This window comes from Brassica napus, chromosome C2 (genome assembly GCF_020379485.1).
Source record: "Brassica napus cultivar Da-Ae chromosome C2, Da-Ae, whole genome shotgun sequence".
Classification (NCBI taxonomy): domain Eukaryota; kingdom Viridiplantae; phylum Streptophyta; class Magnoliopsida; order Brassicales; family Brassicaceae; genus Brassica; species Brassica napus.
This window is the reverse complement of record NC_063445.1, coordinates 562,983-586,531: the sequence shown is the minus strand read 5'-3', so window position 1 is coordinate 586,531 and position 23,549 is coordinate 562,983. Positions and strand designations below refer to the sequence as shown.

General features: G+C 35.8%; 7 protein-coding genes and 2 non-coding genes across 10 annotated transcripts; 7 read left to right on the top strand and 2 right to left on the bottom strand.

The window, feature by feature from the left end:
- Positions 1 to 59: 59 nt before the first annotated feature.
- On the bottom strand, positions 60 to 956 carry LOC106432553 (metallothionein-like protein type 2, MT2-22). The gene is made up of 2 exons (XM_013873401.3): positions 658 to 956; positions 60 to 502 (listed from the first exon to the last, which is right to left on the bottom strand). The coding sequence occupies exons 1-2, from the start codon at positions 717 to 719 to the stop codon at positions 319 to 321; spliced, it is 246 nt and encodes an 81-aa protein (XP_013728855.2). The 5' UTR covers positions 720 to 956; the 3' UTR covers positions 60 to 318.
- Positions 957 to 2,133: 1,177 nt separating this feature from the next.
- On the bottom strand, positions 2,134 to 2,206 carry TRNAK-CUU. The gene has a single exon. It is a non-coding gene; the product is annotated as a tRNA-Lys (tRNA).
- A 161-nt stretch (positions 2,207 to 2,367) lies between these two features.
- LOC106437112 (WD repeat-containing protein 44) lies at positions 2,368 to 8,034 on the top strand. 2 transcript variants are annotated; one of them, XM_022697722.2, is made up of 9 exons: positions 2,368 to 2,800; positions 2,886 to 2,940; positions 4,749 to 6,271; positions 6,351 to 6,441; positions 6,519 to 6,676; positions 6,763 to 6,814; positions 6,914 to 6,993; positions 7,066 to 7,159; positions 7,277 to 8,034. In XM_022697722.2, the coding sequence occupies exons 3-9, from the start codon at positions 4,751 to 4,753 to the stop codon at positions 7,903 to 7,905; spliced, it is 2,625 nt and encodes an 874-aa protein (XP_022553443.2). In that variant the 5' UTR covers positions 2,368 to 2,800; positions 2,886 to 2,940; positions 4,749 to 4,750; the 3' UTR covers positions 7,906 to 8,034. The 2 variants fall into 2 exon arrangements, with proteins under 2 accessions (XP_022553443.2, XP_013733492.3); XM_013878038.3 differs by lacking the exons at positions 2,368 to 2,800; positions 2,886 to 2,940 and having other exon boundaries at positions 4,605 to 6,271.
- Positions 8,035 to 8,874: 840 nt separating this feature from the next.
- BNAANNG00350D lies at positions 8,875 to 10,751 on the top strand. The gene is made up of 3 exons (XM_013864757.3): positions 8,875 to 9,161; positions 9,256 to 9,414; positions 10,242 to 10,751. The coding sequence occupies exons 1-3, from the start codon at positions 9,150 to 9,152 to the stop codon at positions 10,569 to 10,571; spliced, it is 501 nt and encodes a 166-aa protein (XP_013720211.1). The 5' UTR covers positions 8,875 to 9,149; the 3' UTR covers positions 10,572 to 10,751.
- Positions 8,906 to 8,979, top strand: TRNAV-AAC. Its single transcript has one exon. It is a non-coding gene; the product is annotated as a tRNA-Val (tRNA).
- A 1,573-nt stretch (positions 10,752 to 12,324) lies between the features above and the next one.
- Positions 12,325 to 13,178, top strand: LOC106424037 (phosphatidylinositol N-acetylglucosaminyltransferase subunit A-like). The gene is made up of 4 exons (XM_022707420.2): positions 12,325 to 12,443; positions 12,552 to 12,649; positions 12,725 to 12,806; positions 12,888 to 13,178. Exons 1-4 carry the CDS (start codon positions 12,339 to 12,341, stop codon positions 12,933 to 12,935), a joined length of 333 nt encoding a protein of 110 aa, XP_022563141.1. The 5' UTR covers positions 12,325 to 12,338; the 3' UTR covers positions 12,936 to 13,178.
- Positions 13,179 to 15,561: 2,383 nt separating this feature from the next.
- On the top strand, positions 15,562 to 21,212 carry LOC106373170 (zinc finger MYM-type protein 1-like). Its single transcript, XM_048746670.1, has 2 exons — positions 15,562 to 19,625; positions 20,927 to 21,212. The coding sequence occupies exon 1, from the start codon at positions 16,624 to 16,626 to the stop codon at positions 18,928 to 18,930; it is 2,307 nt and encodes a 768-aa protein (XP_048602627.1). The 5' UTR covers positions 15,562 to 16,623; the 3' UTR covers positions 18,931 to 19,625; positions 20,927 to 21,212.
- On the top strand, positions 20,041 to 20,805 carry LOC125581718 (glutathione S-transferase T3-like). Its single transcript, XM_048747636.1, has one exon. The coding sequence runs from the start codon at positions 20,041 to 20,043 to the stop codon at positions 20,803 to 20,805; it is 765 nt and encodes a 254-aa protein (XP_048603593.1).
- A 509-nt stretch (positions 21,213 to 21,721) lies between the features above and the next one.
- LOC106423983 lies at positions 21,722 to 22,989 on the top strand. The gene is made up of 3 exons (XM_048747635.1): positions 21,722 to 22,325; positions 22,422 to 22,890; positions 22,986 to 22,989. Exons 1-3 carry the CDS (start codon positions 21,722 to 21,724, stop codon positions 22,987 to 22,989), a joined length of 1,077 nt encoding a protein of 358 aa, XP_048603592.1.
- Positions 22,990 to 23,549: the final 560 nt, after the last annotated feature.

Sequence of the window (23,549 nt, the reverse complement as noted above, 5' to 3'; positions counted from 1 at the left end):
TGCACCGAAGCTTTATAACCAGAGTCATGGCTTGAACTTGATTGTGTACTGAGCAAAAATGAAGCAACCTTAAAAAGATATGACTGAAACTTCAAATTACAAACCACATAACACTTTCGAATCATATATAGTCACACAGATACAACATGCAGAGATATCTTATGACCAAACCTTAAACACACACACAGAAGAAGACGAAAAACAACAGGACTCACATAGCCAGCCAAACAACCGGCGAAATAAGTCATTATTACATACTAGCAAACATAACATCAGGTTTTACTTTAAATACTTGGGGTTTGGGTTTATTGGGGTTGTTCATTTACAAGTGCAAGGGTTGTCGCACTTGCAGTCAGATCCGCACTTGCATCCATCATTCTCGGCGAAGAAAGTCTCGCCAGAAGCCTCATACTGAGAGTTCATCGACGGAGCAACGCCGAGGACAAGAGTCTGGGTGGTGGTAGTCTCCCCTGAGAAGCCCAAGTCTGGGTACATCTTGCAACTGTCCAAAGCGAAAATACAAAGATTGTTTGTCAACAAGATGATCAAAGAACCACCAAATTCAATATACCAAGAGGTCTCTCATAAACAGCTGCATGAAGCAAAAAAATCTCGGGAAAAAGGTTTAAAAGGACGAGAGAGTGGGGGAGATATTACCCTTTGCAGCCATCACACTTGCAGTCAGCTCCGCAGCTACAGTTTCCTCCACAGCAAGACATCTTCTCTAAGAAACTGAAGAAAAAATCTAAAATGTTTATTTGGCTTTGAGAGAGAGATACTGATATAACGAGGAGCTCATGATTCTCTATTTATATGGAAAATGAGAGACTATGGACCCTCCACCTGTCAAGACTTTAGTCAACTCTTATCACCTAAATAATCGTTCCAGTATTCATTTCTGTTTAATACTTTCCTTTTTTCTCCAACAACTGAAATTTTGAAAATATTGAGAATGAAGATGTTAACATGACAAGTCATTTCCATTGAAATGAATTCAAAGTCTATCATTAAAGTTCATGTGATTTATTGCAAAATATATATTTTTTAAATTACCATCAATTCAAAATTTATTTCCCTTTTAGCTCACGGAAAATCAGTTTCTTACCACCATTCAACACCAAAAATATTACTCTGCCTATATTTGATGGAATAAAAAGGGAAACAAATCTACAATGAAATCCCCTAAAATCTAATTAAAAAAATATGTATATATATAATATAACTGTGACAACCCGCCCCGTGAGAACTACCCGCCCCTTAGGCCCCAGGTTCACAGCGATGCAGCGCACCGACCCCAACCCCTCTGTTAAAAGGTGAGGTCCTGGGTTCGAGGCCCACCAACAACCTGGAGTTAGTGAGAACTCATAATAGAGGGGTTAGGTCGGTGCGCTGCAGTGCTGTGAGCCTGGGGCCTAAGGGGCGGGTAGTTCTCACGGGGCGGGTTGTCATAATAACTCTGCTTCTTTTAAAAAGGCCGAAACATTAAAAAACATCCTCAAACTTGAAAACTATCCCACCACTTGACATTTTAGGATTGTTTGATTGGTTTATAGTTTATCATTTGTTGGTTTTTCAAAACTCTTGAATTAGTTTAGATAATAGACTGATTGATTTGATTTTCTTTAAAAAAGTCTCTTAAGACAAGATGTTGCAAAAGAAAGTAGTGTTCCAAAGTTTGGCTTCCATGACTTTTGACAAAGCGAATTAAAAGTAAACAAAAAAAGATGAGGCAAGATGGGGTGGGCTACCAAAAGAAATGTGTGCCCATGATGGACCTTGTCCGTTCTAGGTGAGTATCCGAATCAAACCTATAGAAAAAGGTAATGCTAAATTTAGGAGGACCATCCATATACGTATAATGCAGTATCGAGAAGTCTAATTCTATAATGATTGCGTTTTGCTTTTCTTTATATTGGATTGTGCTTTTCTCGTGATAAGAAAGTAACGTAAAGATAACCAAAACGCTTAGAATGTTAGGAACTAGTTTTAAAAAAGAATTCAAATGAATATTTTATATTTGCATAGTTGTATATAAATTAATATCTGATTGGTATTATTTGTTCTGTAAATTTCAAGTCGAAGGAGGATCAAGAAAATAAAAAAAAGAAGAAACTGTTTAAAAATAACACATGTCGCCCACCGTGGGGCTCGAACCCACGACCACAAGGTTAAGAGCCTTGCGCTCTACCAACTGAGCTAGACGGGCTGTTGAAAGTATAGCGTAGACACACTATCTCTATTAAAATACCATTTGTTAAAGTTAAACAGGTAACTCGATTCAAGCAATTTGATCGTAATGCCAAAACTCTTCTAATAACAAAAAGAAACAGAGACTACAAGACCTCACTAGTCTCAGAGCACCATTATCCCGGTTTCTCTTAATGGTTTCTGTGGTTAATTGGCCATTTATTTAAATCAAAAAGGAAATTAACTGGCTGATACCGATCCTTAAACTGGCTAATTGGTAACCGATTTTAGATGGGGTTGTATAACCACGTGTCAGCTTGTGAGAAAAGGGAGGTTTAATTTTGGTTTTTGCTTTTTTTCTTTTCATTATTTTCCTTGTCTCTCTCTTCGCGTTCTCCGTCTTCTCTCTTCTCTTCTCTCTTCTCTCTTGATCTCCGCCGGCGACGATTCATCGCTATCAGTCCGATCCGTAACCGACGAAGCCATCCTCCGCCTCAATCTCATCGCCTCCTTCTCTAGCTCTTCTCTCAGCCGAAAATTCAAGTCTTCTCCAGAATCCCTGATCTAGGTTCCTCTCTGTTTGCATGCCGGCGACCACTCCATCTAAGCAAAGGTTGATTCGATTAATTCCGTTTTATCAGAGTCGAATTTTTAAATTTTTTTTTGTCTAAACGATTCTGTTTCTGGGTTTTGAATAGGGGAGGGATGATGAGAAACCCTTAATAAAGAAACTACCATTGGAGACACAAAATCGTACAGTTTCTTAACTAGATTTCTTAACTCCACTAACTACACTTATATAATAAGATAATCATTTAGAAACTCATTAGTGTTTCTATGGATAAAGATGCTCTCATGGCTCCACTTGAATGGTTTAAACAAGTTGGGCTTTTAAATGGGCTTATCTCTATTATATTATTTGAGAAGTCAGTTTCCTACATGTCATGCTCACGTTAATTTTTACAACGGTTATTTACACAGGTACCATTAATAAATTTAAAAGATTTAATTTAAATACTATTATTAATCCTTTTTAGTTTCCTTTTTACTTTTCTAAATAACATATATAATAAAAAAGGAAATAATTATTAAGTTTAAGAAAAAATAAAAACGAAAATATCTATATATAATATGATTTCATTAAAAAGAAAAGTTGAAATAATAGTAATATTATGTTTAAAACATACTTTTACATAAGAAAAATATATGTTTAAAGTAATAAAAATAACTTATTTATATCTCTCAATATATAATAAATATATTTTCAAAGTAATAGAAATATTTTTTTATCTATCTATTTTCTTAGATGATTACATAAAATAATTAAATAACATAAACCTATATATGTATAATTGACTAAAAATAGTTTATAATTATTATTATTGAATTTTGTTTTTCATAATTTTAGCTGACTATGATATCTTACAATTACAGTAAAAAATACGTCTAAATTATATTTAACATATATAATATGATTTCACAAAAAATCACAATTTTAGTGCTGATTTTAAGAGATAATAAAAATGGAACCTAAAAATATTTTTTTATAATAAGCCTATTTTGATTAAAAAAAATTTCAAAATCCTTACTGAAATTTTTTCCTTCATATTTTGTTTCTTTTTAATTCTTTGTTTTTTTTATGTTTGTGGAACTTAATATACCCATAATCAAAATACCCAAAAAAATCTGAATTCTTATTTTTAGGCATACAATTACTTAGAAGTTATAAAATATTTTAATTATTATAAATATTGATATTCGTTCATGAGCTTACAAAAATTTATCAGCTATACTTATATATGTAGTTTCTTATTGATCAACCTTTTATTTTCTAATATTCGTTAAAAAATTAACATATTATTTGATAAATATTATGAAAATACATGCACATTTTAGTGAAAAATAAAACTAATTTGATTTGACTTAACTAAAAAACAAAAATAATTATACTTGAGTTTAAATTTGAAAGAATAGATGTAACTCAATATTCATTATACTCACAACATGAGCCACTCGACTAATCCAACTTATATCCAAAATAAAATATCTAACTACAATAAAATAAAATAAAATTTTATAATAAGGATCTATTTATTTTTATACATATAAATTGCAGGATGATTCAAAACATATAAATAAATAAAAATAAACTATTTACTAATTGTTACAATGTAGTTTATATATATGCATGAGACTTCAGAAGCAATATATCAAAATTCATATGTATAATTAAAATAAAATAATATTATTAATATATTATATATATTATAAATTTATTTAAAACCAAAAGTAAATATCAATTAATTATAATATATTAACTTTATAAAGACTTATACCATGAGCACGGAAGAATCATCTAGTATATGTATATTAAGCGAGTTGAACATGATATTTACGAATCCCCCCCCCCCCCCTAAATAGTGTTAGGGATCCCTTGATTATCTCCTTCCCACTCCTCTCCCTCCAAAAACATATCACACGACACAGAAAAAAAAAAAAAAAAAAGGCTCGCAAGAAAATTCAAATTTTAATCTGGAATATAATCGAAAACCTATGTATAGCTATGGCGAATCGAGACGGCGTGAACGGGAAACTCGAACGGAAGAAGACGATGACGATGAACTGGGCGGGGTTAGGCGACGTTGAAGACGACGACGATCACTTCTTCGAGAGCTCCAACCGTATCTCCACCGTCGTACCCGTAGATTTAGCGTCATCCTCCGACGAGGAAGGCGAGTTCGACGATTGCCGGATCTCCTTCTCTCGCCCTCCTCCTCCTGAGCCGAACAATATGTCGCCGGATTACGATATCTGGATGTCGGCGCCGGGATCTATAACGGAGCGGAGACGCAAGCTTCTCAACGGAATGGGGATCGAGTCGAAGAGGAGCATGCTCGGAGCTATCTCGATCCAGCGCGTGAGCAATAATCCTGTAACGGCTCGAGAAGCCGATACAGAGGTTAATAAGGAAACGCCTCCTCGGGAGATAGTTCAACAGCTTCATCCATCTTCGGTTATGATCGTACGGTCCAGATCCGATTCTGACATCGAATCGTCTTCAGCTGAGAAGAAGAGGAAAGACGAAATGTTAGGGAAAACGTCTAAATCGCGTCTCACCAGAACCGCGTCTGCGGCTGGGAGAACTTGCCAGCACTCCACGCAAGCTCAATCCTCACCGTCGCGGCGCGAAACAAACGCGCGATCTCAAGGCCAACGGGCTGCGATGCTTTCTTCTGCGATTTCAAACACTCAGTTCAGCGCCTTCTTCCTGATAAAGAACCTCGACACAGGCAAAGAGTTCGTCGTGAAGGAGTACGGCGAGAACGGGATGTGGAACCGTCTCAGCGATATTCAAACGGGGAAGCAGCTGACGATGGACGAGTTCGAGAAGAGCGTTGGATACTCATCAGTTGTTAAGGACCTCATGCGGCGCGAAAACGCGAGCTCGGCTGTTGATATGAGGAAGTTCAATTCGTACGTGTCGAAGAGCTTGAGAGTGAGCAAGAAGAAAGGAGCTGCGTTGCTGAAGAACATAAAGGGTGTGGCCCACTCAATGAGCTCCAAGGCTTCTTCGGAGAAGGATTCCTCTACTGGTAGTGGCACAAGCAGTCCTAAAGTAGTTGACGGGAAGGGGAACGACCAGACGAATCAGTGGGTGAAGGTGAGGCATTCAGGGAAGTCTCATAAGGATCTAAGTGCGTTGCATTTGTGCCAAGAGATTCAGGCTCATCAAGGAGCTATTTGGACTATGAAGTTTAGTCTTGATACTCATTTGTTAGCTAGTGGAGGGGAGGATTGCGCGATTCATGTGTGGGAGGTTCAGGAATGCGAGATTATGTCGATGAGTGAAGGGAGCTTGACGCCCATTCATCCTTCAATGTCTGCTTCTTCTTCGGAAGGTGATGATTCAGAAGTGCACAATGAGAAGAAGAAAAAAGGGAAAGGCTCATCTGCTAAAAAAGGAAGTCAGATCCCAGATTATGTCCATGCTCCTGAAACTGTCTTCTCGCTGTCGGATAAACCAGTGTGCTCTTTCACTGGCCATTTGGATGATGTTTTGGACTTGTCCTGGTCTAGGTCAAATGTTAGTTTCTGTTCCTTTCTTGCTATGCAAGAAAACATGAATTGGTGTCTTATAAACTTAACCTACCCTTCTCATGCAGCTATTGCTTTCATCTTCTAAGGACAAAACAGTGCGATTATGGGATATTGAAACTCAAAGCTGCCTAAAACTGTTTGCCCACAATGACTATGGTAAGATGAGAAATGTCATTTTAATACACTCACAATGCTGGGAGCTTAATAATGCCTTGCACAATTTGGTTTTTCAGTTACTTGTGTACATTTTAATCCATTGGATGAAGATTACTTCATAAGTGGCTCCCTTGATGCTAAGATCCGTATATGGAACATATCGAACCGTCAAGTAGTGGAGTGGAATGATCTAAATGAAATGGTTACCGCGGTTTGTTACACTCCTGATGGTCAGGTGCTTAATTCTCTTGAGTTGTCACATTCTTTTACTTGAAAATTGATGACATGGTATTGATATCTCTATGCTTCTTTGATACGTAGGCTGCATTTGTAGGCTCACATAAAGGGAATTGTCGGCTTTACAGTGCAGAGGGTATATATATTGGCTAAATATTTATTACATTTTGTAACTATGTTTATTAATTAACCTTACACACTTCATAAAATTTTTTTATCTCTTTTAATTGATCAGATTGCAAGTTGGAGCAAATAAACCATATTGATCTACAAAACAAAAAGAAAGCTCAAGCTAAGAAGATCACAGCTTTCCAGGTTCCACTCTTTATTTTCTAAAGATGTTTATAAGAGAGGATGGTTCCTTACCATTGAGTTTTGTATGAACAGTTTTCACCGATTAATCCAGCGGAAGTGCTTGTAACTTCTGCTGATTCACGCATTCGGATCCTTGATGGCACTGAACTTGTTCAAAAATTCAGAGGTATGTAAATTGAAACAATTCATTCATTTCTTCATCTAATTTCACCAAAAAAAAATTATAAATCATTGACAAAAACATTTTTTTTCATAAATCTTGTATTGATCCGTAAACATGCAGGTTTCAAAAACACATGCAGCCAAATGACAGCATCGTACACGTTAGATGCTAAACACATTATCTGCGCAAGCGAGGACTCGCAGGTTTACGTGTGGAAACACGAAGAGCCACGACTAGGAATCACCGGCAGAAAAACCATCGCCATGTGTACTTCGTACGAAGCCTTCCCATGCAAAGACGTTTCCGTGGCAATCCCCTGGCATGGCGTCGTAAAAGGCGAACCACCACCCACTCATTCCAAGAAAAACACGAAAAAAACTTCAACCACCACTACACAAGATGGTAAAAAGTCCGGCCTCCCACCTTTACCTAAAAAGAACAATGACAACACTGCCGACGGAGATGCAGAACAACATCAAGAAGATGACCCCGCGACGACGGATACTCCGCAGAACGAAGCAGAGAACAATACAGGAGAGACGTTAAAGGCAGGGGACTCACCTTCTATGTCGTTATCATCTCGGATATCTTCGTGGTCTTGGTTTGATGGTAGTGGCAGTCATGGGTCGCATAATCAACCAACGGCTTGGGGTATGGTGATCGTTACATCCACCATCGGTGGTCAAATACGGGCATACCAGAATTTTGGGTTGCCTCGCAGAGTCAGTCGTCAAGGCTCTCTGTTTTGACGCGTTCATGTACATTATTTACGTATATTTATACAGTGTACAGCTCCTACGAAGTTCTTGTATAGTCTACTGAGTTTGATATGTAAATTATATAACCACAGATTGATATAAAAAGAATAGATCCAAACATTGTATTGCATCATCAAAACTCATATTGATTTTAGAGTTTTTTTTTTGGTAAAGAAAAAAATAAAAAATTGATTAGAGTTGGTCCATGACCTTTTTTTTTTTAAATGTTATTGATCTTCTTGCTCCATAGTTAAAAATATGTAGTCGTCATGTTCGTACTAGCTTGTGGTATGGGCTTCGCTGACATAGTCACATCTCTACTCCCTAGTAACTAGGGCCTAGTTTTAAATGGAACATAACACTGCAACCGAAAGTAAAACCGTTATACCTCAGTTTTAGAAATCAGCTGATTATTCTGAACATTCAACCTTTGTGTGTTTGAATTCTATGTTGTTTAGCCCAATCATGTTTTTGAAAGGACAAAAAAATAGAAAGGTACAAAACAGAATGATGTGGTCCAAAAAGGAAAAAGTGTTGATGTCTATCGAGGTACACAGAACGAAGCATATGGTCTTTGTCCACACCAAAGCATTTCTTTTTCTACTTTTCTCAATTTCGAGCTTCTAACGGCACTCTATATTATATATTACTGTAGTTACTTTCTTTACTTATTACTTTCATGTTTAAAATCATTTTCTACTAAATATTATTATATCTATCAGTTTATATGGTATTATAGCGAAAACCCATGATCAGAAATGCTAACCAGAGGATTATAGACAACCTAAATCCTCCATACTCTAGATAGTGTCTAAATCTAATCAAACAATTTAAACCCAAACCACGATAATCCTTACTTTCCTCAACTAAACTATAAAGTACTTCACAGTTTTGAAATCAGATGATTATGGATTCAAAGTTGTAATGGCTGCATAGAAGTTTGCCCAATGTAGGCATTGATGAAAACTAACTTGTACTCATCTAACAAAACGGTTTCGTGGTGTAGTTGGTTATCACGTCAGTCTAACACACTGAAGGTCTCCGGTTCGAACCCGGGCGAAGCCATATACATTTTTATGTTTTTCTATGATTTTGTTTGGGTTAAAATACTGAATAAATAAATTATCTCTCTCCGTAAAGTAAATACCCATTTCCTTATTCTTAATTTTGTGCATCTTCTGATTCTATAATTATACTCAACCAAATCTCTCTCTCTTCTCTCTCCAAACTCTAAAATGGCTCACCAGGTACTCCATCTAGTTTTTCACTCTCTAACACAATAGCATAAATGCAATCATACATAGATATGCATATAAACATGCCTAATGGGTGTAATTACAGGAAGAAGGATGGCCGTTGGGTCTGAGACCAGTAAATGCAAGAATTGGAGGACTCACAAGAGAACCTCATCATGAACAAGTTTCTGCTGGTTCCATCTCCTTCAGCTCTCTTCACTCTCCTTCTCCCTCCTCTCCCTCTTCCTCCGATCTTGATTCCCAGGTCAGATATATATTTACACTCCTCTACTTATACTACACATACAAACACATAACACATGATATATACATCAAACTACTTATTCATCGCTCTTGGCAGAGTGCATTTTCCTTGCATATCAATTGATGAGCCATTTGAATTTGTTTGCGTTTTTTTGACAAATTCGATAATGATTATACTTTGACTACTATTTTGGATCTGTTCAATTCACATTGTCTTTCGTTTTGTTTTCTGGTTTTGTTTATTAAAGTTAAAAATAAAAACAGTATTGTTGTTGGTTGAGATGACTTCTGAGCGAACGTGAACCAATTGTATGCTCTTTAAAGCTGCGATGGTTTTGTCTGAAAAGGGCACGTTTGTCGGGAATTGTTATTTCTTATTTTTAAATTAAAAGTATTATTAGCATTTAGCACTATACCATAAAAACAAAATACTAATCATCGCAATTTCTCAAATATATTCGCAACTTTTTGGTCACACCGTACTGGAAAGTGGAACCATTGTATTTGAAAATTTACCAGTAATCCACTTAGGCTATGTGAATTCACAGACCTTTTTGTTTTTCTCATTCTCATATACGATTTCAAATTTTCTGTGATCTCAGTTTTACAAAACAATATCGATTTTAGTTTCACTTTTTCTATAAGATATTAAACACTATACTTTTTTGGCCACCATTCACCATCACAATTCAAACTCTCGACCTCTTCAATGAAAGTAAGCATCGCAACCACTACAAGATTTATGTTGCGTGTGGGTGCATCAATGTACACTTTGTACTTTTGCCATATATACACTAGATATAACATCTACTGCTCTTGTTTTTTCAGTCGATGGGATCATTTTTTCGAGATAGGGGCTACACACTAGGAAACCTAATGGGGATATCAAGCTTTCTAGAACTTTCAAGAAGATCAAATCGAACAAGGATTGATCAAACAGCTTCTAGGAATCATCAACATCAGAAGAATCTCAAATCTTACAAGCCATGGATTTTCTCTATATGTTCCAAACTAAGCACACATTCTACTATCATTCCCCATAACAAAATTACTATAAACGAGTATAACCGTCGTAACAATGTGCAATCTCTCGGACATTTCCTCATGGTGGAGAGACGAGCCATCGGATCAACCTCACGGTCCACACCAACCATGTGAATGTCCCAGAATTAATAGCGAAGCAAGCTGGCTCATGTGAAATTCTTGTTTGAAACACTTATGATATTTTGAAATTTGTTTTTTTATAGTCTAATGAACATAACAAATTCCGATTGTATTTTGTATTTGTTTGTTTCAAATGATTTTGTATTTGAGAGCTTGAAATAATTTTTCATTGCATGAGTTGCATCACTATATATATAATATATGATACAAATACTTAGAGTAGGGAAAGGTGATATTTGAATTTTATGATATGGTAATTAATATGTTTACCTCCATATAAAATCAAAACATGTATTAAAATAATATTGTCATATTTTTTAATTTTTCTCAAAATCTATGTGTCAATTCCTACGAAAATATTGAGTTTTTTGGTAAATGTTTTATATACTGAAGCTTATAATTTTTAGTGTTGTTTTAAATTTTCTAAACACATTTTACATCTGTATTAATATATATTAAAATCTCTTTCATGGTATATGAGCATCGTTTTAATTTTTTATCAATTAATTTAGTAAAGCTTCACAATACTCCATAAATTGGTGGACTGACCACTACAAAATCGCTATTCTCTAGAGAACGGAGACAACAAAGGTTTCAAACCTCTTTGATCTTCATCATATGTTAGTGCATGATGTAACTATGCATTAAAACAGTATTGTTATATTTTCGATTTTTCTCAAAACCTATGTGTTAACCCTTACGAAAATATTGAGTTTTTTTGGTAAATGCTCTATATACTAAGGCATATGATATTTAGTGTTGTTTTAAAATTTCTAAACACATTCTGCATTTGTATTAGTGTATATTAAACTCTTTTTTATGGTACATGAGCATCATTTTTTAACAATTAATTTAGTAAAACTTCATAATATTCCCAAAATTGGTAGATTAACCACTATAAAATCGTTATTCTCTAGAGAAACAGAGAAAACAAAGGTTTCAAACCTCTTTGGCCTTCATCATATGTTAGTGCATGATGCAACCATGTATTAAAATAGTATTGTCATATTTTTTTATTTTTTTTCTTAAAATCTATGTGTTAACCCCCTCAAAAATATTGAAATTTCGATAAATGCTCTATATACCGAAAGCCTATGATGTTTAGTGTTGTTTTAAAATTTCTAAACACATTCTACATTTGTAATAATGTATATTAAACTCTCTTTTATAGTACAAAAGAATCGTTTCAAGGGCCTAGACTGATATCTTAAAATTTGTTCTAGAAAAATGGTTTCTTTTAGATCTGATTTGCAGACTAGGCAGATGTCTAGGCACCGATTTTTATAACATTTTGACTTTATTTTTTTTTAATGTTTTGGTTTGTGAAAGGTTCGATTTGTAGTTGGAGGGGATGGACCAAAGCATGTGAGACTAGAGGAAGTGAGGGAGAAGCATTCTCTCCAAGATAGAGTTGAAATGCTTGATGCAGTTCCTCATTCTCGTGTGCGCTCTGTTTTGGTCACCGGTCATATATTCCTTAACAGGTGTGCAGATTGCAGGCTGATTCTTATTGAAATCAAAAAACTCATCACATGGACTTGTGAATGGTTCATCTTTACTCCAGTTTTTGATCATGTGACAGTTCTTTAACAGAAGCCTTCTGCACAGCTATATTGGAGGCAGCTAGTTGCGGGTTATTAACTGTTAGCACTCGTGTTGGATGTGTCCCTGAGGCATGTACCCTTTCTAAATTCTTATAGTATCTTCTTTTTGTTCTAATTGTTTCTGTCTCCTGGATTTGTGTAGGTCTTACCGGATGACATGGTTGTACTTGCTGAGCCAGATCCGGAGGACGATATGGTACGAGCAATCGGGAAGGCGATATCAATACTTCCAAGTATTAACCCTGAGGAGATGCACAATAGAGTGAGTTGTGCTTCAAATGCAGAACTAACATATCAACCTACTTACTAACTAAGAGATGAAAGACTGATATATTTTATGTTTGTACTTGTTGCTTACCACCGGATGAAGAAGCTGTACAGTTGGCAAGATGTAGCGAAAAGAGCCGAGATTGTGTACGACCGTGCCATGAAGTGTTCTAATAGAAGTCTGCTAGAACGTCTATCGAGGTATCCTTACTTACTCATCAAGATTGATGTTTTTCTTTTGGAGAGCAATGAAGATATAATGATGATGGTTGGCAGGTTCCTGTCATGTGGAGCGTGGGCAGGGAAGGTATTATGTATGGTTATGATCATTGATTACTTGCTTTGGCGGTTACTTCAGGTGCGTATATATATCTTATCCTTGCGTAATATCTCCAAAATTTGTAATGATAATCTCATAATGTGATTTGCCTTCACTCAGCCTGATGATGATATCGAGAAGGCACCAGATATCAGTTTTCGCCATTAGGAAGGTAGTAGTTGAGAGTTTCAAGTAGGAATATAAATCAGGAAATGAGGTGAGAGTCATGATAAACAGAGTCTCAGTCAGCTCCGTCGATGGTTAGAGGCCTTATATTCATTTTCTTCTTTAGAAGCTCGTCCTTGATAATTGATTGTATTTTGTATAATTGTTTCGTATATTTTCATTATTTATCTGAGAGACTGGAATCAGTTTTTTCCTAGTGAAGGGGGGATATTACACGTTGAAACACTGAACACTTCATATGTTTTACCTCCAAATATAAATCTCAGTACAAACAGGCCCGTAAAAAATATGTATACGGATAGACCCAATATACAAGGAAATGTTAAAAGAGGCTCTTTGAAATTGCTAAGCCAATTTCATTCTGTTATGTTGACAAGACTATAAAAACCAGCTCTGTCTCTCTTGCGATCTCACCCCACTCCTTTCGCTGCGAATTCAAACACAGGTGCTTGATCGATGCTGATGTGCTTGAAACCTGAAAGCAACTACGGTCCACAAAATAAGTTTTTATGTAATATGTTTAAGGATGTGATGACAATTATTAAAATTAGGCCTCGTGTGTTTGCTTAAGGACCAAGCAACTTTACGTGGGCCGTCGTCACCATCATCCGTCACGATCATCTATTTATCGGCCACCATATCCAGTCTTATTTCGAAATAAAAACAAATTTTCATATCGATATGACATAAAATATATTAAAAAAACTATTTCTAATAGTCATTTGATTCATTTTCAGTGGCAAATAATGTATTCTAGGAATAAATACGAGGATTTCAGTGACAAAAAAAAAGGAATAAATACAAGGATAAAATATTTGCTTTCTGTTCTCCCCCTTCAAAGTCATTTATACTCTTTAACCCTAACGAGTAAGAAAAACATGTAACTCTTTGACTGATCAGTATTGTAAAAAAAGCTTGCAACAAAAAAAAATGAAAGAAAAGAAATGGAGCATATGAATTATGTATACTTATGTACTTGTGTGTGTATACATACGTGTGTTACATCTGGTTCTTAGTTATTGGTCGCCTTAAAAAGGAAAGCAACTTGAGGTGCATGGCTTGTGTTATTAAAGCAAATCAAATTTGAAAATGATTGGTGCATGTACCAATCAGATAACATACACATATATAAATTCAGTGTGACGTCATATATATTTACAATTGAACGTAAAAGACTAAATGTGGTGAGTAACCTAAGGCCCGTCTTGATTGTGGGCAACGAGAGGGACAAGTGAACAAAAGAAAACTTCTTTTACTGCAACAGACAAATTAATTTGATATATGTATATCTAAGGCAACGAAAAAAACTAAGATGGTTTACTAACTGATAATTCATTTACATCCTGAATTTGAGTTACCACAATATTTTCTGTTACTCAGAAAAAAACTAAGATGGTGAACACAGTTTTTTGCCTGGCAGAACAATATACAGGATTCGTAAAACATTATAAAGTTTAAACATGTGAATTGGCTTGAAAGCTATATTTTGGAAATAAGTCACATTAATATTATTTAGTTTATTTGACCTTTATGAAAAAAGAAGAAAAGGAGTTCAATTGACGCCAACAACCCATATAATATCGGTGAACACGAGGATGGAATTACGTAATTCACTATACTTATTAGTAGTTGTATAAATCCATAATCGTTAAATTAAAAACAATTATATGAGGAAAATAGAGGGAGATTGTCAATGGTAATGATAATTGTAGGTGTAAGGAGTTGCATAACGTTGTTAAGGAAGTCGTCGACAATTTTACTTAGCCATATCAAAAAGCTACTAAATCGAGGGACCCTCGTTGTTTTATTTTTGGTTACATAATAAGGAAAACAATACAATACATTATATATTGGTAGAGAGAGGACAGACTACTATGAAATCTTCATTTTAGTTAGAAAATTTGATAGGACAACTAAATATTCATCACATGTACTATATATATGGGTCGTAGTCCAGATATTCACATATTTTGAATATTTGAATGATTGAATCATGTCATACTACTCTACATAAAGTCATAAACCATTTTTCTATAATAAATATATTTTAAAGGAAAACATCAAAAATCCAATAAATAGTCAAGTAATCATTTCTTTGCTAAAGAAAGTCGTCATGTTATATCTTGCAGTTATTTATGTTACCAATTAAAGTCTCCTAAGTCCAAATACCACAAGTACTACACCCTCAGGTCACACTACTAAAGAATGAATAACATCAGTCAGCCAAGGAACTAGTATCAGAAAAGTAAAAGCTACGAATTTACAGTAAAGAGTGAATGATCTTCACAGAAAACTATACATGTAGGCATGAACGAACGGTATTATTTACTATGATATAATATTAAAAGTTATGTACATATATATCTTATGTATCCATGCATAGTTATTTCCATATGTGTATATACCCGATTCTGAGCCAAGAAGGTTCCATGCCCTAGACTTCTAGTGACTAAATATTTGTTAGTAAGTTATTAATAAGGAAAACAATAATTTGAGAGTCTCTCATTTATAATCTTTCATCATATATCATATATGACAAAAAAAAATTAAGATCATAAGATCGATTAAGGTATATAGTTTTGAAAATAGTGATATTTTAGTAGATAAAACAAATCAAACTGTACAAACAAATTAGATCTAAACTTTTGTACGAAAAACAATAATATTTGTTAGTAAGTTATTAATAAGGAAAACAATAATTTGAGGATGTGTTAAAACAGTGAGTTTGGTTGTCAGTCACATGTAAGAAAAAACAGAAGTACACAGATGTTTGAGATTTTATAGTTTTGTTATCTTGGCTCAGATTTTCACGCATGCATAGGGGCGCGTACAATTACAAGATCGAATCCCTTATTAGTCTTGCGCATGGGTCCCATCACTCCTGACTACACCGTTACTTTTGTCGCCTAGTGGTCCGTGCATGTCACAAGCCTCTTGCTTTCTCCTAAGGCGCGTCGGTGTTTTACTTCACAATAGTTTTCCGACATTGATTCGGTCGTCGTCACGACCTTAGACCACCCGCATCGGAGGTTTATGAGGGAGTCATGGGCAGGGGCGAAGCTACCCAGTGGAAAGAGGGTGCACGTGCACACCCAATTTTTTGAAAATTTAATGTTAACTGTTATGAATTTATGATTGTGCACCCTTAAAAAATCTGTACCAAACCATAATGAAAATAAAAAGAAAAAACAACTAAACCCATTAAAGATTAAATTAACTCCAAAGCCCAATTATATTCTCTACACTTTTTTTTTGTTAAACCCTAACTATTCTTAGTTATGTCTACGGCTGATACAAAATTTTAATCTTCCAAGCTTCTTCTTAAACGTGAAACGTGCAAGTACAAATCATCAAATCTAATTGAGAGAGTTTTTTTTCTCTTGTCTACCATACAAAACTGGTAATTAATTAAATATTATTTATGTTTATGCAATTATGCTTTGAATTGTTCAATTGTTCCAACAATGTCAATGTCTATGATTAGTAATTATTTAAATATCATCTGAATTTTTGTTTCAGTCGTACAAGTCCAAGGTCAAAGATAGAGGCTGTACTCTTGATTAGAATTGATCGTTTACAGGTTTTACTTACTTATAATTTTTATGAATAATATTTTTGCTAGACCGTATGTTTTTATTTATGTTATGTTTTTGGTTTTGTAGATTAATCAATGGAACGGTACTACAAACCAGCATCAGTTTCACCATCTGATAACACCTTACCATCTAATGATACTGATGATTTGCCGTGGGATCCTGCTAAAAGAAAAAATATCAAGGATTATAATGCAAATCAAGTCGATGAGGTAAGACGCAAGTACCTTCTTAGAGGCCCGTGTCAACCACTTGGTCATAACTTTGAAAAGAGACTCATAGGTGGTAAAATGAGACGATTCAATCCAGCTTGGTTTGGTCTGTATGGTAATTGGCTAGAGTATAGTGTATCAGAGGAAAAAGCTTATTGTTTGTGTTGCTACTTGTTTAGAGATGATGCGTATCCTGGATTTGTGAGGGATGGATTCTCGAATTGGCATAAGCCTGATAGGTTATCTTTCCATGTAGGAGAGCTTAACAGTTCTCACAATAATGCTGTCAAGAAGTGTGATGATTTGATGAATCAAGGTCAATCCATAGTGCATGCTATGTATAAGAAGACTAATGCGATGAAAAATGAGTATCGTATCAGATTAAATGCTTCTGTTGATGTTTCTAGATACTTATTGCGACAAGGATTAGCTTTTCGAGGTCATAGAGAAGGAGAAGATTCTTCTAACAAAGGCAACTTTTTAGAACTTCTGAAATACACAGCTGATCACAATGATATTATAAGAAAAGTTGTTTTGGAGAATGCTCCGGGAAATAACAAGATGGTTTCTTCAGAGATTCAAAAGGACATTGTAAACGCTTTTGCAGAAGAAGTGGTGAAATCTGTTATAGAAGAAATTGATAACGGAGTGTTTGGTCTATTAGTAGATGAATCTGCTGATGTGTCTGACAAAGAACAGATGGCTGTTGTTTTTCGATTTGTTGATAAGAAAGGAGCAGTCAAAGAAAGGTTCGTTGGAGTTGTCCATGTGAAAGAGACTTCTTCTTTATCTTTGAAGCATGCTATTGATGAGTTGTTTGCTAAGTATGGACTGAGCTTAAAAAAAGTGAGAGGACAAGGTTATGACGGAGCTAGTAATATGAAAGGAGAGTTCAATGGGTTGCGATCATTGATTACTAAAGAAAACAGCTCTGCATATTATGTTCATTGCTTTGCTCATCAACTTCAGTTGGTTGTAGTGGCTGTTGCGAAAAAGATATTTGAGATTGCTGATTTCTTTGATATGGTTTCTATGTTACTGAATGTGGTTGGAGCTTCTTGCAAACGGAAAGATAAAGTCCGGGAAAATTATCGAGACGAGATAAATGTTGGAATTGCTAGTGGTGACATTAACACTGGGAAAGGACAGAATCAAGAAATTTCTTTTCAAAGGCCTGGAACTACAAGGTGGGGTTCTCATTATAAAACGTTGTTGCGTTTGGTTGGGTTGTTTTCTACTATTATTAAAGTTCTTGAGTATATCGAAGAGGAAGGCGCCGATGATTCTAAGAGATGCCAGGCATATGGTCTTCTCAAGTATGCTCAGACATTTGATTGTGTGTTCTATATGCATCTGATGTTACTTATTTTGGGAATATGTGAGAATCTATCAATGGCTTTGCAAAGCAAAAATCAAGACATTTTGAATGCTATGTCACTAGTAGAATCTACTAAGCGGGAATTACAGAGAGTAAGAGATGATGGATGGGATTCACTTATGTTGACAATTTCTTCTTTTTGTGAGAAACATGATACTCAGATGCTCGATATGGAAGAAGGTTTTATCGATTCTCGGAGGCCAAGGAAAAAAACCAACATCACTAATTTGCATCACTATAAGGTTCATTGCTTTAATGCAACTTTGGATTTGCAACTTCAGGAATTCAACGATCGTTTTACTGAGGTAAACACTGAGCTGCTTATTTGTATGGCTTCCTTAAATCCTATTGGTGCTTTTCGTGGATTTGACAAGTCAAAGTTGGTGAAGTTGGCTAAGTTCTATCCAGATGACTTCAGTTTTATGGACTGTTTATCGCTTGAGCAACAACTTGGTATTTTCATCGACAATGTACGACATGATCAACGATTTAAAAATCTGAAGAGTCTTGGAGATCTTTCTCTTCTGATGGTAGAAACACAAAAGCATATTGCACATCCTTTGGTTTATAGACTTTTGAAGTTGGTTTTGACTTTGCCGGTTGCTACTGCAAGTGTTGAAAGATGCTTCTCAGCAATGAAACTAGTGAAGACATCTTTACGAAATCGAATGGGAGATCATTTTTTAAGTGATTATCTCATTTGTTTTATCGAAAAGGAATTGCTTGACGATGTCACAAACGAAGAAGTGTTGATTCGATTTCAAGCCATGAGTGAAAGAAGGATGCTTTTGTAAAATGTTGTTTTTAACATAAAAATGTTGTTTTTAATACTTTTTTAATATTTTCATAATTTATTTAATATTATTTACTTTAATAATAGTGCACCCGTGATAAAAACTTCCTGGCTTCGCCCCTGGTCATGGGCTCGGTATCATAGGGCTTTTCGATTAAAAAAAATAAATAAATGGGTTTCAACCCGTGAACCGGGTCTTCCAAGTGAGCCCGTATGATACGGGGTCATGCCACGCGGCGCAGAGGGAGTGGCTACGCGATCTCGCGTGTTGAGTGAGAAAAAAAGGGTATCGCGTGAAAGATCCCATTTTCTCTTCTCTCTTCGAAATCTAGGGTTTCTCTGTCTCTGAGGCGATTTCGTGTCGGAGTCCAGAGCCGGAGCTTTTCTCGATCAATTCGTCGTCGGAGTCACTCGTAAACGCTCTCAGGTGAGTCTCAATCACTCCGGGACGAGATAGCTTCGATTTGATCTCGAGAGGTTTCTAGGTTAAGGATGTCGATTTGGGGGTTTCATCTTAGGGTTGTAAATCGAGAAGGGGGTTTCGATTTCTTGGTTAAAATCGACATACGGTTTCCTTTTAGGGTTCGTTTATCGTGGATTTCTTGGTTAAAATTGATAGGCTCACTGGGAAGGTTTATAACCTGACCGTGCAAGTGGATCACTTGGAGAAATGCTGCTTCGACTGAAAACACAAAGGTAACCACACTATCCCTAGAGTTGTTGCCTAATAATGAATTTGAACTTGAACTAGAGTAGGTTAGAGTAGTAGTAGAATTTAAACTTGAACTGAACCAAAACTGAAGTAGTTGTGTAGTTAAGTAGTTAAGTTAAGTGTAATCAATTTTTGAATGGTCTGTGTGAACTTGTATTTAAACTTCAACTGAACCAGAACTAAATTTAAACTTGAAATAATTAATTTGAAAACCTGATTTGATGTTTATTGAATGGTCTGTGTGAAGTAGTTGTGTAGTTAAGTTAAGTGTCATCAATTTTTAGTGGTTAGAAGGTGTTTACTTCCTTGTACTTGCAAACCCAAAAGTAGTTTAAAAACCTAGCTAATCGACATCTTAAAACATAAACGAAAACTTAAAAACTTCAATACTCAACCAAAATGGATCCTTTTCCCCTAAACTCTCCCGGCTTTGTTAACCTGCTTACTTCCCAGACCCCTCAGCCAATAGAAATAGGATCTTCTGAGGTTCCTAAACCTCCGGAAAGGAGGAAGTGGACAACCAAAGAAGATTTGGTGTTGATCAGTGCTTGGTTGAACACCAGCAAGGATCCAATAACCAGTAATGAACAGAAGCTAGGAGCATTTTGGAAGAGAATAGAGGAGTACCTGAATGCTAGCCCTCTGCTCGTTGGCTCTATTCCTAGGGAGTGGAGTCAATGTAAGCAGAGGTGGGGAAGGATTAATGAGCAGGTGTGTAAGTTCGTGGGATGTCATGAAGCTGCTCTGAAGGAGCAGGCGAGTGGACATAATGAGAATGATGTCATGAAGGTAGCTCATGACATCTTCTTTAATGACTACAAATCCAAGTTCATTCTTGAACATTGTTGGAGGGAGCTTCGGTTTGATCAAAAATGGAGATCACACAGTCTGACATCAAATGGTGCAAAGGAGAAAAGGAAGGAAACTGCGGATGAGGTGGGTCGCGAGGAAGATGTTAGACCTCCCGGAGTCAAGGCTAGCAAAGCAGCAAAACGCAAGAAGCATGGCAATGAAGCAGCGTTTGATCAGATCGAAACCATTCTAGCAGCCAAGAATATTTTATCCAAACAGAAAATACTTGATAGGTTGCTAGGCAAAAACGCTGATACACTTACAGATCAAGAGCTTGCTCTAAAAAACAAACTCATATCTGAATTGCTTTAAGTTGGTGAGTGGTTATTTTTTTTGAAATTTACAGTTGGTTGCTAGGAAATGCAGTGTATGATGTTTGTGTTTTAATCTTTTCCTTGATGTATATTGATATTGTAACTGTTGTGCTTTGTAGGTCACGGGTTCAAAGAGGAGGATGCGTGGATGGTTGCAGGTCTCTGTTTCTTTATGTATCAAATCAAGTCACGGGTGGTAATGTAGTAGTAGGTGGTTGTAGTGGTAGGGTATGTAAGATGGAATCACGGGAGAGTGTAGTTTTTTTCAACTTTCTACACTCGTTTTATGTATCAAATCATGGGCATGTCCCCACGGCTTTACTTTTGTACTCACGGGTGTATGTACCCACATGCTACTTGCTTCAATGTTTTTCTATATAAATGACTATGTGTTTCATTCATGCATTTTATCAAAACTATCTTACCATCTCGTAATCTTACCATCAGCCATACTTTTATCAAAACTAGAATGACCATCTCGTAATCTCACCTACCAACACCACTACGAGAATCACCAACCAACACCACGAGAATCACAACAACAATCAAACAAGAATCACCAATCAACACAAGGAATCAACTCTACTACTACTCAACCCCACGAATCATCTCTACCATTCAACAAAGGTAAGTTGAAAACCAAAAATTCTTAGTAAAGTTATAACCCAAAAAAAAAAAGATTCAAGAGAAATATATTGATTTATATTTTAAATGATAATATTTACTAAGTTTAAGACCAAAATAATAAAAAAAAAAACTAAGGTTAAAACCCAAAATAAAATTGAAGAGATTCAAGAGAAATATATTGATTTATATTTTAAATGATAATATTTACTAAGTTTAAGACCAAAATAATAAAAAATTCGTCCATATTGCCTTTTGTAGGAAAAATATTACAATAAATATCATCAACAATGTCTTCCTCATCAAGTGATGAAGCGGATGAAGTTTTTGATGAATTGGTCGATGAAGTAGTTGATAATTTCATCGATACAATAATTGATGGTCAAACCAACAAACCAAAGAGGCGAGCTTATATTGAAAGAGATCGAGAACTAGGACACATTCGACTATGCAACGACTATTTCAGTAATAATCCAACGTACACAGAAGATATGTTTAGGCGGCGGTTTCGAATGAACAAGCCATTGTTCCTTCGCATTGTCGACCGTCTAAGTACTGAAGTTCCGTACTTTCAGCAAAGAAGAGATGCTACCGGAAGGAACGGGCTATCTCCACTTCAAAAGTGTACGGCAGCGATACGTATGCTCGCATATGGTCAGTCAGGAGATACGTATGACGAATATCTCCGGATGGCTGACAGTACATCACGTTTATGTTTGGCAAAATTCACTGATGCAATAATACAATTGTTTGGGGATGAGTATCTACGAACACCTACAGCCGAGGATCTTCAGCGATTACTCGATATTGGAGAGGTACGGGGATTTCCGGGGATGATAGGCTCCATCGACTGTATGCACTGGGAGTGGAAAAACTGCCCAACAGCTTGGAAAGGTCAGTTCACACGTGGTTCGGGAAAGCCGACAATTGTCTTAGAAGCCGTGGCATCACAAGATCTTTGGATTTGGCACGCTTTTTTCGGCTTACCAGGTACCCTAAACGATATCAATGTTCTTGATCGGTCTCCAGTTTTTGATGACATCTTACATGGTCGAGCCCCTAAAGTGAAGTTCAAGGTCAACAACCACACTTATCGTATGGCGTACTACCTTACCGACGGCATTTATCCTCCATGGGCAACATTTATCCAATCCATCCCACTTCCTCAAGGTCGTAAAGCACAGAAATTTGCAGAAATGCAAGAATCCGCCAGAAAAGATGTCGAACGGGCTTTTGGAGTATTGCAATCGAGGTTTGCAATTGTTAGGAACCCAGCTCTACAATGGGACAAGGAAAGGATAGGAAAAGTAATGATAGCTTGTGTCATATTGCACAATATGATAGTAGAGGATGAACGAGACGGATACGCTCCAATTGATACATCTGAGTTTGAGACAGGACAGTCTAGCAGAAGTTCGGAGGCGAGAAGCAGGGATAGTGTTAATGTCACCCCTGATATGTTAGCCATGCGGAGAGAAGTTCGAGATGGCGACAAGCATCATCGTTTGAAAGCTGATTTAGTGGAAAATATTTGGCAAATGTTTGGTGATGAAGATGAATAAATAAGTTATGTATGTTAGAAAAATTTCTCATTTATGTAATGTATTTTTAATGTAATGAATAAAATGTTTTCATAATTTTAATAATATGTTTTAATATTTTATTCATCTTTTCTGAATATTTTAATTTTTTTTTTAAATTAATATTATTATTTTATTCTTATGAACTCCTTCTTCGGGTTCACTAATGCAGAAAACAGCATATCCGAGTTCATAACTGTACATGGGCCCACGAAAATATAATAAAAAATGTTGGTGAACCCCAAAGAGGGGTTCACCAATGCTCATGCTCTTAGATTTCTGTCTCTTTTACTATTTCTCCGAAATTCTCTCAAGAAATATTAGGAGTATATTTTAGAGTTTCTGCTGATTAATTAACTTCAGTACTGTTTCCAAAATAATTTTTTCATCATCAATAAATATACTATGATAATGGAATCATGTTTTTATAGGACATAGATAGTGAAATAATGTATGTTTGGTTCTTAGAAAGAAAAAAATAATGTATGTTTGGAATTCTTGATCCTTAGATAATATTTTAAACTCTAAAGCCCATGTT

Bases quoted from the DNA above. Each gene is read 5' to 3' on its own strand.
- LOC106437112 (XM_022697722.2), top strand. From the start codon at position 4,751: ATGGCGAATCGAGACGGCGTGAACGGGAAACTCGAACGGAAGAAGACG. The intron at 6,272-6,350 runs GTTAGTTTCTGT...CTTCTCATGCAG, and splicing joins TGTCCTGGTCTAGGTCAAAT to CTATTGCTTTCATCTTCTAA. The intron at 6,815-6,913 runs GTATATATATTG...TTAATTGATCAG, and splicing joins TCGGCTTTACAGTGCAGAGG to ATTGCAAGTTGGAGCAAATA.
- LOC106423983 (XM_048747635.1), top strand. From the start codon at position 21,722: ATGTCTTCCTCATCAAGTGATGAAGCGGATGAAGTTTTTGATGAATTG. The intron at 22,326-22,421 runs GTCAGTTCACAC...TCGGCTTACCAG, and splicing joins CTGCCCAACAGCTTGGAAAG to GTACCCTAAACGATATCAAT.
- LOC106373170 (XM_048746670.1), top strand. From the start codon at position 16,624: ATGGAACGGTACTACAAACCAGCATCAGTTTCACCATCTGATAACACC.
- LOC106424037 (XM_022707420.2), top strand. From the start codon at position 12,339: ATGGTTGTACTTGCTGAGCCAGATCCGGAGGACGATATGGTACGAGCA. The intron at 12,444-12,551 runs GTGAGTTGTGCT...CACCGGATGAAG, and splicing joins CTGAGGAGATGCACAATAGA to AAGCTGTACAGTTGGCAAGA. The intron at 12,650-12,724 runs GTATCCTTACTT...GATGGTTGGCAG, and splicing joins CTGCTAGAACGTCTATCGAG to GTTCCTGTCATGTGGAGCGT.
- LOC106432553 (XM_013873401.3), bottom strand. From the start codon at position 719: ATGTCTTGCTGTGGAGGAAACTGTAGCTGCGGAGCTGACTGCAAGTGT. The intron at 503-657 runs GTAATATCTCCC...CGCTTTGGACAG, and splicing joins AAGTGTGATGGCTGCAAAGG to TTGCAAGATGTACCCAGACT.
- BNAANNG00350D (XM_013864757.3), top strand. The intron at 9,415-10,241 runs GTCAGATATATA...TTGTTTTTTCAG, and splicing joins CCTCCGATCTTGATTCCCAG to TCGATGGGATCATTTTTTCG.
- LOC125581718 (XM_048747636.1), top strand. From the start codon at position 20,041: ATGGATCCTTTTCCCCTAAACTCTCCCGGCTTTGTTAACCTGCTTACT.